Source organism: Jaculus jaculus, chromosome 6 (assembly GCF_020740685.1).
Source record: "Jaculus jaculus isolate mJacJac1 chromosome 6, mJacJac1.mat.Y.cur, whole genome shotgun sequence".
NCBI classification, from domain to species: domain Eukaryota; kingdom Metazoa; phylum Chordata; class Mammalia; order Rodentia; family Dipodidae; genus Jaculus; species Jaculus jaculus.
The window spans coordinates 99,191,819-99,204,518 of NC_059107.1; the positions used below are offsets into that span (position 1 = coordinate 99,191,819).

Consider the following 12,700-nt stretch of genomic DNA (forward strand, 5'->3'; position numbering starts at 1 on the left):
TTACATTTATTAGGTAATGTTAAAAAAAAAAAAAACACGCTGGGACTGTAAAGATGACTTAGTAGTTAAGGCATTTGCATGCAACTTTCTCCAGGTCTCACATGAGCCAGATGCACAGTGATACAAGCATGCAAGGTCACACATGTGCACAAAGGGGCGCACATGTCTGGAGTTCAATTGCAGTGGCTGGAGGCCTAGTCCTGCCAACTCTCTCTCACATTAAAAAAATAATAAAATAAAAGGAGCTGGGCATGGTTGCACACACCTTTAATCCCAGCACTTGGGAGGCAGAGGTAGGAGGATCACCGAGAGTTCGAGGCCACCCTGAGACTACATATTTGAATTCCAGAGCAGCCGGGGCTAGAGCAAGACCCTACCTCCATAAAACCAAATAAATAAATTAAATAAAAGGTCAGTTTGTTGTGCTTGCCTCAGAAAAATAAATAAATAAAAACATGTTGGGGATACAGCTTCGTTGGTAGAAAGCTTACCTAGCACCAAACCTGGAGTTGATCCCCAGCACCACATGAACTGAATAGGGCAGCACATATCTGTAATTGAGCACTCAGGTAGAGCCAAGAGGATCAAGAAATTCAATGACACCTTCATATACATAAGACCCTGTATCACTCAATCAATAGCAGTGTCCATAAACAGAACTCGTAAGTTGCTTCCACAGATTTGCATGTAATTAAGAATGAGACATTATCTACAGCTACTGGGCAAGGCCTAAAGCTCTAGGACTGCAGTGTCAGGCTGTCTTCTACCTAACAAAACCCAATGGGGAGTGGTAGAAAGATGTCGTCCATGGAAACCCTGAAAATGGCCTCTCCATAACTCAAACATTTAGAATTCAGGACATATTATACTAGAAACAAATACTAAGCTGTTGACCTCTGAGTTCTCTCTAAGGAATCTCCAACTTTAAAACCAATTGTACAGTTTGGATTTTATTTTATTTTATTTTATTTTTTTAAGTAGGGTCTCACTATAGCCCAGGCTGACCTGGAATTCACTATGCAGACTTAGGGTGGCCTTGATCTCACAGGAATCCTACCTCTGTCTCTAGTGTTGAGATTAAAGGCATGTTGCTACCACACCCGGCTAGATTTTATACATACATACATACATACACACACACACACACACACACACACACACACACACACACACACACACATTACTTGCAAGCACAGAGGAGACAGGGAAAATAGCACACTAGAACCTCTAATCACTGCAAACAAACTCCAGATGTATGCATCACTTTGTGCATCTGGATTGACATGGGCACTGGGGAAACGAACCAGGGTCCTTAGGCATTGTAAGCAAGCCCTTAACTGCTGAGCCATCTCTTCAACCCTAGGTTCAGTTGTATTTTTTTTTAATTTTTATTTATTTATTTGAGAGTGACAGAGAGAAAGAAGCAGGGGGAGGAATGGGCGCGCCAGAGCCTCTAGCCTCTGCAAACAAACTCCAGATGCGTGTGCCCCCTTGTGCATTTGGCTACAGTAGGTCCTGGGGAATAGAGCCTCCTCAGGCTTCACAGGCAAGTGCTTAACAGCTAAGCCATCTCTCTAGCCAGGTTCAGCTTTTTAAAAAAACTATTAATTATTAGTTTATTTGAGGGAGGGGAAGAAACAGACAGAGAATGGGCACACCAGTGCCTCTAGCCATTGCAAACAAACCCCAGACCCATGCTCCCCTTGTGCATCTGGCTTACGCAGGCCCTACGGAATCGAACAAGGTCCCTTAGGCTTCACAGGCAAATGCCTCATCTGCTAAGCCATTTCCTCAGCTCAGATTCAGCTTTCTTTTAAAAATTAGGATTTTCAAGAAATAAAAAGATTTCATACCACAGGCTTGTTGTCAGATGACAGACCTACGGAAGCAAATTAAAAAGTGTTATTTAGTATTTTAAAAGCATAAAAACAATACACAGAATAGAGATTCTTTATCCTACAAAGGGAAAGTGAAGGCAGAAAACACATCTAGAAGAGCCAGGCATGGTGGCACATGCCTTTAATCCCAGCACTTGGGAGGCAGAGATAGGAGGAGCGCCGTGAGTTCAAGGCCACCCTGAGACTCCATAGTGAATTCCAGGTTAGCCTGGGCTGGAGTGAGACCCTACCTCAAAAGACCAAAAAAAAAAAAAAAGGCATTTAGAAACTGCATCTATACCCACAGCTACTGGGAGCATAAAATGATACGGCTATTTGGGAAAGGTCAAAAAGAGCTACCATATGATCTAGTAATTCTACTCTTATGACCAAGAAAAATGACCAAGTGCTGGGATTAAAGGTGTATGCCACCATGCTAGGTCTGGCTCAGTTCTTTAAAAGAAAAAATGAAAACAGGGTAAGAAAGATGGCTTAGTGGTTAAGGCACTTGCCTGCCTGCCTGCAAAGCCAACGGACCTAGGCTGGATTCCTTAGGACCCTCTTAAACCAGATACAGAAGGTGGCACATGCATCTGAAGTACAATTGCAGGGCTGAGGGCCCTGGCATGCCCATTCTTTCTATATATGCCTCTTTCTCTCTCTCTCTCTCACACACACAAATACAATATATATATTCTTTGTGTTTTTTTGAGGTAGGGTCTCAGTCTAGCCCAGGCTGGCCTCGAATTCACTATGTAGTCTCAGGGTGGCCTTGAACTCACGGCAATCCTCCTACTCTGCCTCCTGAGTGCTGGGATTAAGATTAAAGGTATGCGCCACCACGTCTGGCTAAAATAAAATAAAAATTTAAAAATAAAACTAAATGTCTGTCTTATAGAACTGTGGTAGATAAACAGTATTATTTAAAAAAATGAGAACATGTATGGACACAAACAATTATATACAAATGTTCTCAGCACCATTATTTGTACTAGACAAAGAGTGAAAGAAACAAACATCCAACTGATAACTGGATGAATAAAATGTGGCATATTCATACAATGAACTATTATTAGCAATAAAAAGGAATAGAACAGTGAAACAAGGTTTAATATCAACCTTAAAAACAGGCTAGGGCTGGAGAGATAGCTCAGCAGTTAAGCCACTTGCCTACAAAGCCTAATGACTTGAGTTTGATACCCTAGTACACATTTAAAACCAGATGCACAAAGTAGTACCTATGTCTGGAGTTCATTTGCAGCAGCTAGAGGCCCTGCCACACCCATATCCATTCATTCTCTTTGCTTGAAATAAATATATACAAAAAAAAAAAAAACAGGCTAGGCTGAGAATATTGTTGAATGACATAGCCCTTGTCTAGCTCACACACATAGAGCCAAGTTTTTTTTTGTTTTTGTTTTTTGGAGGTAGGGTCTCACTCTAGACCAAACTGACCTGGAATTCACTATGTAGTCTCAGGCTGGTCTTGAACACACAGCAATCTTCCTATGCAACTTCCGAGTGCTGGGATTAAAGGTGTGCGTCACCACTCCCACCAATATTTCATTTAATTTAATTATTTGAGAGAGAATGAGGGAGAGAAACAAGCAGACAGAGAGAGAGAATGGGCACACCAGGGTCTCCGGCCACTGCACCACCTTGATTGTTTTTAAGACTGTCTTTTATTGTTTAGTCCCAGATCAAAAAAGGGTGGGAGTGATGGCTTAACTGTTAAGGTGCTAACTAAAGACCCAGGTTCGCATCCCCAGAGCCCACATAAACCAGATGCACAAGGCGGTGCATGTATCTAAAGTTCATTTGAAGTGGCTGGAGACCCTGGTGTGCCCATTCTCTCTCTCTTTCTATTGGCCTTTTCTCGCTCTCTCTCTCTCTAAAATAAATAAATAATAAAACAACCAAAAAAGCCAGGTATGGTGGGCCACGCCTTTAATCCCAGCTATTGGGAGGTCAAGGTAGGAGGATTTCTGTGAGTTCAAAGTAAGCCTGAGACTACATAGTGAACTGCAGGTCAGCCTGGGCTAGACTGAGACCCTGCCTTGAAAAACCAAACTAAACAGATGAAATATTATGCTAAGTTACAAAAGCTAATTACCAAAGATCACATACTTTAATTTCACTTGTACAAAAGCAGGTATATACAGAGTGAAATTACCAGTAGTAGTTACTTAAGTCCTGAAGTAGAAGAAGGAATAGAGGATAACTACCAATTGGCACAGTGCTTGTTTTGGTGGTGGAAAATATTAAAATTAGCTTATTGTGATGGCTGTACAACCCTCTGAATAAACTAAAAAACAATTAATTACACACTTGATTTACTTATTTTTTAGTGCCTGACACTACCTATACAAGACCATCGTAACAGGAGGAAAAGATCATGACATCAAAATAAAAGAGAAACTGACTGAGATGGGGAGGGGATATGATGGAAAATGTAGTTTCAAAGGGGAAAGTGGGGGGAAGGAGGGTATTACCAAGGGGCATTTATTATAATCATAGAAGTTGTTAATAAAAAATAAATAAAATGTTAAAAACATACAATTTTTTTTTTTTTTTTTTTTGTAGAGCTGGGGACTGGACAGAGGCCCTTGCACATCCAAGGAAAGTGCTAAACCAGTGAGCTAAAAAGATACAAAAAGCCAGGCATGGTCGCACACACCTTTAATCCCTGAGTTCAAGGACACACTGAGACTACATAGTGAGTTCCAGGTCAGCCTGGGCTAGAGTAAGACCCTACCTCAGGGGGAAAAAAACATTGGGCATGAGGTGCACACCTTTAGACCCAGCACTTAGGAAGCAGAGGTAGGACTGCCGTGAGTTCGAGGGAAATCGAGACTACACAGTGAATTCTAGGTCAGCCTAGGCTAGAGTGAGACCCTACCTCAAAAAAACAAAATTAATTAATTAACTAATAATACAAAAAAGCTGTGCATGATGGTTCATGACTATAATCCCAGCATGCTAAAGGCTTTTTCTAAAGGCTTTGCTTGCCTGCAAAGTCTAATAAACCAGGTTTGATACCCCAGGACCCATGTAAAGCCAGATGCACAAACTGGCGCATGTATCTGGAGCTCCATTTGCAATGACAGGAGGCCCTGTTGTGCCCATTCTCATTCTCTGTCTTTCTTTGCTTGAAAATAAATAAAACAAATATCTAATTTTATTTAAATTTCTTCAGCGAGAGAAGAGAGAAAGAACGGGCACACCAGGGCCTCCATCCATTGCAAACAAACTCCAAACACATGCACCACCTTGTATATCTGGTTTACATGGGTCCTGGGGAGTCAAACCTGGGTACTTTGGTTCTGCAGACAAGCGCTTAAACTGCTAAGACATCTCTCCATTCTCAAATTATAATTTTAAAATATCTTTATGAACTACATAGTGAGTTCCAGCCTGCCTGTCTTGAGACTGGGGAGATAGCACAGCTCATGGTGTGCTTGCCTCACGAGTACGAGAACCTAAGATTACAGACACATGTTGCCTAGCCCAGCATTTTACATGGGAACTCAAGCTCTCATGCTTGCAAGGCAAGTGGCTTTAATCCTCTGAATTCTTTCTGAAGTTTTGTTTTTTTTCAAGGCAGAGCCTCAGTCCAGACCTAGTTGACCTAGAACTCACTCTACTGCCTGGCTGGCTTTAAACTCACAACAATCCTCCTACTTCTACCTCCCAAATGCTGAGACTAAGGGCATGCGTCACCATGCCTGGCTGCCCCTAAATTCTAAGTTATTTTGTACTTCTAGGACTCAATGACACTGCAAATGTTAATAACACATTTCTAATTTATCAGATTTCCCTTCTGAAATACCAATTTTAGATTTCTTGGAGTGGAGAGTATTTCTTAAAATATATATATTTTTAATTTTAAGGAAATTTATTTGACAGAGAGATAGAGGCAGACAGAGGGAGAGAAAATGGGCACACCAGGGCCTTCAGCCACTGCAAACGAACTCCAGACATAAGCGCCACCTTGTATATCTTCTGGCTTATGCGGGTACTGGGGAATTGAACCTGGGCCCCTTAGCTTTGCAGCCAAGTGCCTTAACCGCTAAGCCCTTAAACTGCCATTTCTACAGCCCTTCAAATATTTTTATTTATTTAACTTGAGAGAAAGAGAGAAGTGGGGGGAGGGGGTGTCATGGTCATGCAAGGGCCTCTTGTCACTGCAAATGAACTCCAGACACATGAACCACTTTGTGCATCTGGTATTAGGTGGTTACTGGGGAATTGAACCTAGGCCACAGGCTTTGCAAACCAAAGCAAGCATCGTTATCTGCTGAGCCATCTCCAGCCCTAAAGGGGATAATTTTACACATCTATCTCCCCACCTGTCTGTCTGTCTGTCTATCAATCAACTATTTATCCATCAGTCAATCAACTCACACTATAGCCCAGACTGGCCTTGAACTGGAGCAATCCTCCTGTTTTAGCCTCTCAAGTGGTGGGATTGTAAGCATGAGTTACCTCACCAGGATTAATTTTAGTTTTTGTTATTCTTCAAAAAGTATCATCTTTTAAATCATTTCTGTTGTACCTTTACCAATTCTACTATATCTCTTTTGACATAATTAAGAGCCACAAAATATATTTTTTAAATATTTTATTTATTTGAAAGAGAGAAAGAGCCAGATAGAAAGAGCGAATGGGCACACCAGGGCCTCTAGCCACTGCAAACTTCAGACACAAACACCACCTTGTGCATCTGGCTTACATGAGTTGTGGGGAATCAAACGTAGGTCCTTAGGCTTCGCACTTGAGTGCCTTAACTGCTAAGCCATCTCTCCAGCCCAACATATGTTGTTTCTAAAACATTTAGTGATAGCCATCAGAACTGTTCATATTCTGTTTTCAGTGTTGGGAAGTCACCAAAGTCAGGGCTACATCCCCAGTCATGTTCTTTTTGTCAAGAGAGAAAAAAAATCACTAGAAGATATTTTCCCAAAACATTAAATATTAAATTACTGACCGGTCACTAGGAAGACTGGATTACATTAGGAGCTTACATTTCAGTTTTACATTCTAGAGAATAAAGGCTATGTTCCTTCTCTCTCTCTCTCTCTCTTACACACACACACACACACTTAACATTATAGCACGCACCCTTATCCCACCACTCAGGAGGCAAAGGCAGAGGCGAGAGGATCACCATGGGTTTGAGGCCATCTTGAAGCTACAAAGTGAGTTCCAGATAAACCTGGGCTAGAGTAAGACCCTACCTTGAAAAAATATCATCCACAATACCAGTCACCAGACCTGATTAGAAGCAGCCCTTTTGTATGTCACTTTTATTTTTATCTATTTATTTTTGAGATATGGTCTCACTCTAGCCCTGGCTGACTTGGAATTCACTATGTAGTCTCAGGCTACCCTCATACTCACAGCAGTCCTCCCACCTCTCCCTCCCCAGTGCTGGGATTAATGGTGCATGCCACCACGCCTGGCTTAGTATGTCTTTCAGAATGCAAGCAAGCATTCTCACACTGGCTTCATCCCCAGCCCTTTTTTGTTGAATGACACAAAATTTGCTCAACTCCTTTATTTAGGAATGGGGGGGGGGCGGAGGGAGGGAGGGAGGGAGAATGGAGGCACCTGGACCTTTTACCACTGCAAACAAAATTACAAATGCATGTGCCACTTTGTGCATCTGGCTTTATGTGGGTACTAGGGAATCAAACCTCGGCCATAGGGCTTTGCAAACAAGTGCCTTGAATCATTGAGTCATTTCCCCAGGCCTGCTTTCAATTAGCAATCCTCCATGCCGCAGCCTCTCAAGTGCTGAGATATCGGCTTACAACATTATTTCTGACACTATATGGTCCAACAAACTATAGCACAGACTTATTTAACAAATCATCTCATGTATATGTGACCATTTCCAGTTATCACCATAAATAATGCATAAATAAAGCTAAATCTTCACCACTTACTCTAGCCCAGAACACTAGATAGTTATGATTTTATGCCAATAAGATTCTACAAAGAGGGCTGGAGAGATGGCTTAGTGGTTAAGGCATTTACCTGCAAAGCCAAAAGATCCCAGTTCGACTCTCCAAGACCCATGTAAGCCAGCTGCACAAGGGGACGCATGCATCTGAAGTTTGTTTGCAGTGGCTGGAGAACCTAGTGCACCCATTCTCTTTCTCTCTGCCTCTTTCTCTCAAGTAAATAAATTATATTAAAACAAAGAAAAACCAATAAATAAATAAAATAAAATGTGTAGGAAAAAGGCCCTACAAAGAGTAACCAAGGTTAACAGAAATTTCTCAGATGTTTGAAGGAAGACAAATGGCAGCACCACCTATTCTTTATTTCAAAAACTTCTCTTAATTGCCTGTGAAGTCTTAAGTATGTCTTTACCTAAAACAGAGTTGCAAATGTTCTAAAGAATTCTACATTTACCTTAATTTGGAGAAATAAACTATGTTATGTCAGAAAAGAAAGCAAATAAAGGCAATTTTCAGAAAAATCTCTGTACTTGATACCTTTTGTTGGAGCTGAAGGAATGCCAAATCTGTAGGAAGAAAAAAAAAAAGATAATAAATACAAGATACTAAATTTTAGGAAGCTGTTCACTCCTGGTTGTCTATATCCGTGTCAAGGGTACATGACACTTCTTCCTTGTGATCTCAAGCTTTGCAATCATTAGCTAATTCTAACAACCTCATGAAAGAGGTTCAGTTTACTCTACTTCTCACCAAGAATACACTAAAAGGAGCAACAATCAGTTCCTGGATTTTCCCTAGTACAAACCCCTGGCCAATGATAAAAATCCAATTTACATCTGCTACATCTAATGCAGCAGAAATGTTCTGACTATGGACCAAAATGTATTTACTATCTTACAGTGATAACACTATTCCACTTAAAATCAATAGTTCTATCTACAACCAAGTGTCAGACCCTGTACCTTCATAACATCATTATCGCAGATCCAAAAAGCTGAATACTCACCTAGCTGCCCGAGCAGCTTTCTTACTCTCCAAGCTCACGGGCACATTGAATCGTTCAGCCCTTTTCTGCATTCTCTAAGTGACAATAAATGAAAGAACATAAATTTAGTTTCTAATAAAAAAAATTAGTTAGCCTTTAATCCCAGCACTTGGAAGGCAGAGGTAAGAGGATCGTAGTGAGTTCAAGGACACCCTGAGACTACATAGTGAATTCTAGGTCAGCCTGGGCTAGAGCAAGACCCTACCACAAAAACAAAAAAAAGTTAGAAACTATATGCTAAGATACTAGGAATAATGTCATAAGCTGGGTATGGTGGCATACACCTTTAATTCTAGCACTTAGGAGGCAGAGATAGGAGGATCACTTTGAGTTGGAGGCCAACCTGGGACTACAGTGTGAGTTCCAGGTCACTGTAGGCTAGAGTGAAAGTCTACTTTGAAAAAAAAAACAAAACAAAAACAAAAAAAAGAACAATTTCATAAGGTCTAAACTGAAAATACTACTATCTTACAATCCTTGTATATATCAGATTGTATCCACCCCAAACATGACAGCTGTGTCAGAAAGCAAACACAAAAAAAGCATTCATGTCATCAAAAACAAAAGGGAGGATTAAAATAAAAGGCACATTCTTCACAAAGTGAAGAACACAAAAGCCATGTTGTTGACCTTTTAAAGCGACAGTTTGGTTCCAATACTAGCAGGCAATCTTTCAGTTAGAAATGAAGTAGTACCATCTCATGGTATTTTAATGTTGTATGTATGTATGTATATATGGGCAGGGGTGGGGAGAATGGGTATGTCAGGGCCTCTAGCCACTGCATACAAGTTCCAGACACATGTGCCACCATGTGCATCTGGCTTACATGGGTACTGGAGAATCAAACCTGGATTCTTAGGCTTTCTAGGCCAGCACCTTAACGGCTAAGCCATTTCTCCAGCTCACCATCTGTATTTTTAACCCTTCTATCTGTACTATTTAAAAACTTTTCTACATAGACAGAAAATCAGTACTGACAGGTTATTGATTTCTTCATGTACTCTTAAGGAAGGGGTAGCCTAATCACCTTTGAAACTGTCATCCTTTTATATGTAACTCTGTGGTTGTTAATGGCAACTCTCTTTAAGTTTACAGAGTAAAGTTTGATGGAGTGATTACGGGGATTCTCCTTTACTTGTTTCTTGCTAGTTGGTGAGATAGAAACTTCTTTGGATTCTACCTCAAGATCTAAAACCAGGTTTCCAGTTGAGAACTTGTATACAGTTGTGTACTTTCAAAATAGAGATTAAATTATTTAAAAATACCATGAGTAAAACAATAAGCTTGAAATCAGCCTTGATACACAGCAAAAGAGAGGGAGGCCTGATTTTCTATTAAGGAATAGAACATGTACCTCGGTCTGTGGCATTTCAGATGTAATTTTTACCACCTTCTTTTCTGATGCCCTGGAAAAGATTAAAAAAAAAAAAATCAGAAAACTGTCATTTTAAACCAAAACCATAGAAATGCATAAGAATTCACCTGAATTGTGTCCTCTGCCCCATATGTGTTTGCCACCCCTTAGTCCAAAGAAACATGAGTTCCATTAGAACTCTGGTTCCTTGAACTGTCATCTACTGAGAAGAAAGTGTTAAAACAAGACTAAGCTACTTTAAGTCAGGTGTAAGAAAGTAATTAGGAAATACGTCTAGGGTAGGCGTGGTGGTACATGCCTTTAATCCCAGCACTCAGGAGGCAGAGGTAAGAGGATCGCTGTGAGTTTGAGGCCACCCTGAGAATACAGAGTAAATCTCAGGTCAGCCTGGACTACAGTGAAACCCTACCTCAAAAAACCAAAAAAAAAAAAAAAAAAAAAAAAAAAGGAGAGAGAAAGGAAATAAGTTTAGTTAACTATATTGGGCTTTAAAGGTACGCTCAAAAGATACCGGAACTTTTTTCATTTTGTCATAGGAATTCTGAAGTTACTTTGGACTAATGACTATTACTATAACCTTCAATTAAATACACACTCTCAATTTTCATCAAAATTAATGAGGGCTGTACAATTCCTGATTTCTTACTTTTACAAGTCCCTTATTTCTCCCATGGGGATTTTTAGCTCTAGCTGCAACCATCAAAGTGGAACAAATAAAATGCCACAGGAAGTGGGAAGAAAAAAAGACTAAGAGGAGATTGAATCAGGAAAACGTGGTAAGTTACTGGTCAAAAGGTTTAAGAGAAAACAAAAGAAGGGGACTATAGGGGCGGGAGACAAAGTTCGGAAGTCCCGAGGATAAATGGAAGGGCATTAACTCTCCAACAAACAACTCCCATAAAACTGTGGGTCATAACCAGTCTCATTAAGGCTCCTTATTTAGAGACATGGGTAGCTTTTGTCCCAATATCCCAAACACTTTTCCCATTTGATGTCCTTAAAGGTAGTAATGGTTTAACAACATTTTCAGAGGAAGCAATTCTGAAACAGGAACTTAACTCTCCTCCACCCTTTGTTGGGAGGTCCTCAGACTGACAGACTAGCTATGGGTGCCCCCTGCTGACCATAACTAAGTCCTACAATATTAACTGCTTTAGCCAGCAGAGAGGAACAGGAGTCAAAACTACAAATTTTGGTGTTATTTATGGACAACTGCAGGCCAAAGATAAAGGAAGAGAATTTTCTTTTGACAATTCATAAGATCTCAAATGGCCCTGGAAGATTCCGACTTTCAGAGAAATTTCTACATACTTCTTCCCCAATACCCCCCCTTTTTTATTTATTTATTTATTTATTTATTTGAGCGCGACAGACACAGAGAGAAAGACAGATAGAGGGAGAGAGAGAGAATGGGCGCGCCAGGGCTTCCAGCCTCTGCAAACGAACTCCAGACACGTGCGCCCCCTTGTGCATCTGGCTAACATGGGACCTGGGGAACCGAGCCTCGAACCGGGGTCCTTAGGCTTCACAGGCAAGCGCTTAACCGCTAAGCCATCTCTCCAGCCCCCAATACCCCTTTTTTAAGGCAAGACAGGGTCTCTCTTATGTGGCCTAAGCCGGCTCAGAATTCCTGGTCCTCCTGCCTCCAACTCTCAGGCAGTAGAATTACAGTCATGCACCATTTTACCCACTCCCCCTCTACTTTTTTGTTATCTGTATTGACTAGTATGTGTGGGTGGCTGTGTGTGTATGTGGTATATGCACATGTGTACGTAAGTGCATGACATGTATGCACGAGGAGAACATCAGCTGTCCCCTACTCCCTAACTCCTCTGTGTTTCCTTGGCAGTACCTCAGTGATTCCGGTGTTTGAAGTGTCCTGGTAACTCTCTGGTCTCTGCTCCTCACAAGACTAGGGTTACAGATATGCAGAATGATACCCAGCTGTTTACATGGTGCTGGGGTATCAAACTCAAGATAGTCTCAGGTTCCCCCCTTAAGACTCCATGCTTGCTTGGGAAGTGAGTGCTCTTACTCACAGATCCATCTATCCAGCCCCTCCCCTTGCTATCTTAATCAGACCAAAAGGCCACAGAAATCTGGGTTTACTTGAAATCTAATGTCCTTAAAAATGCAGTCCTCTCCAGGCCATTTCCAAGGCCCTTGTTTTCCCACCAGGAATAGATGGCAAAACCCTATTGCTGAAGACTCCACATACTTGGGCTGCAAGGTCACTGAGAAATCCTGCTGGAGCTGAGCTGAAAACCTCCTTCATGTAGACCAGCTGACAGAAAACTAGAAAAAGCAATGCTGCATGCAGTTCAATGGGAGAGAAATCACCAGTGGAGATACTCAACAGTGGACACTGCAAGCCTTAAACTTGGCCAGCCAGGCCAAATGAGCCAGTGGGTGCAATAGTGACATGTCTCTTATGGC

At 41.2% G+C, this 12,700-nt stretch overlaps 1 protein-coding gene across 4 annotated transcripts in view; it reads right to left on the minus strand.

Annotated features, from left to right (window-relative positions):
- LOC101605746 (SAP domain containing ribonucleoprotein) overlaps window positions 1–12,700 on the minus strand; it is a 70,877-nt gene that overhangs the window by 29,760 nt on the left and 28,417 nt on the right. For all 4 annotated transcript variants that reach the window (XM_045153687.1, XM_045153686.1, XM_045153688.1 and 1 more), the window contains 4 exons: window positions 10,244–10,295; window positions 8,850–8,923; window positions 8,381–8,409; window positions 1,854–1,879 (listed from right to left, as the gene is read on the minus strand). In XM_045153687.1, the coding sequence (XP_045009622.1) occupies window positions 1,854–1,879; window positions 8,381–8,409; window positions 8,850–8,923; window positions 10,244–10,295 (181 nt within the window). The remainder of the gene's footprint in view (window positions 1–1,853; window positions 1,880–8,380; window positions 8,410–8,849; window positions 8,924–10,243; window positions 10,296–12,700) is intronic.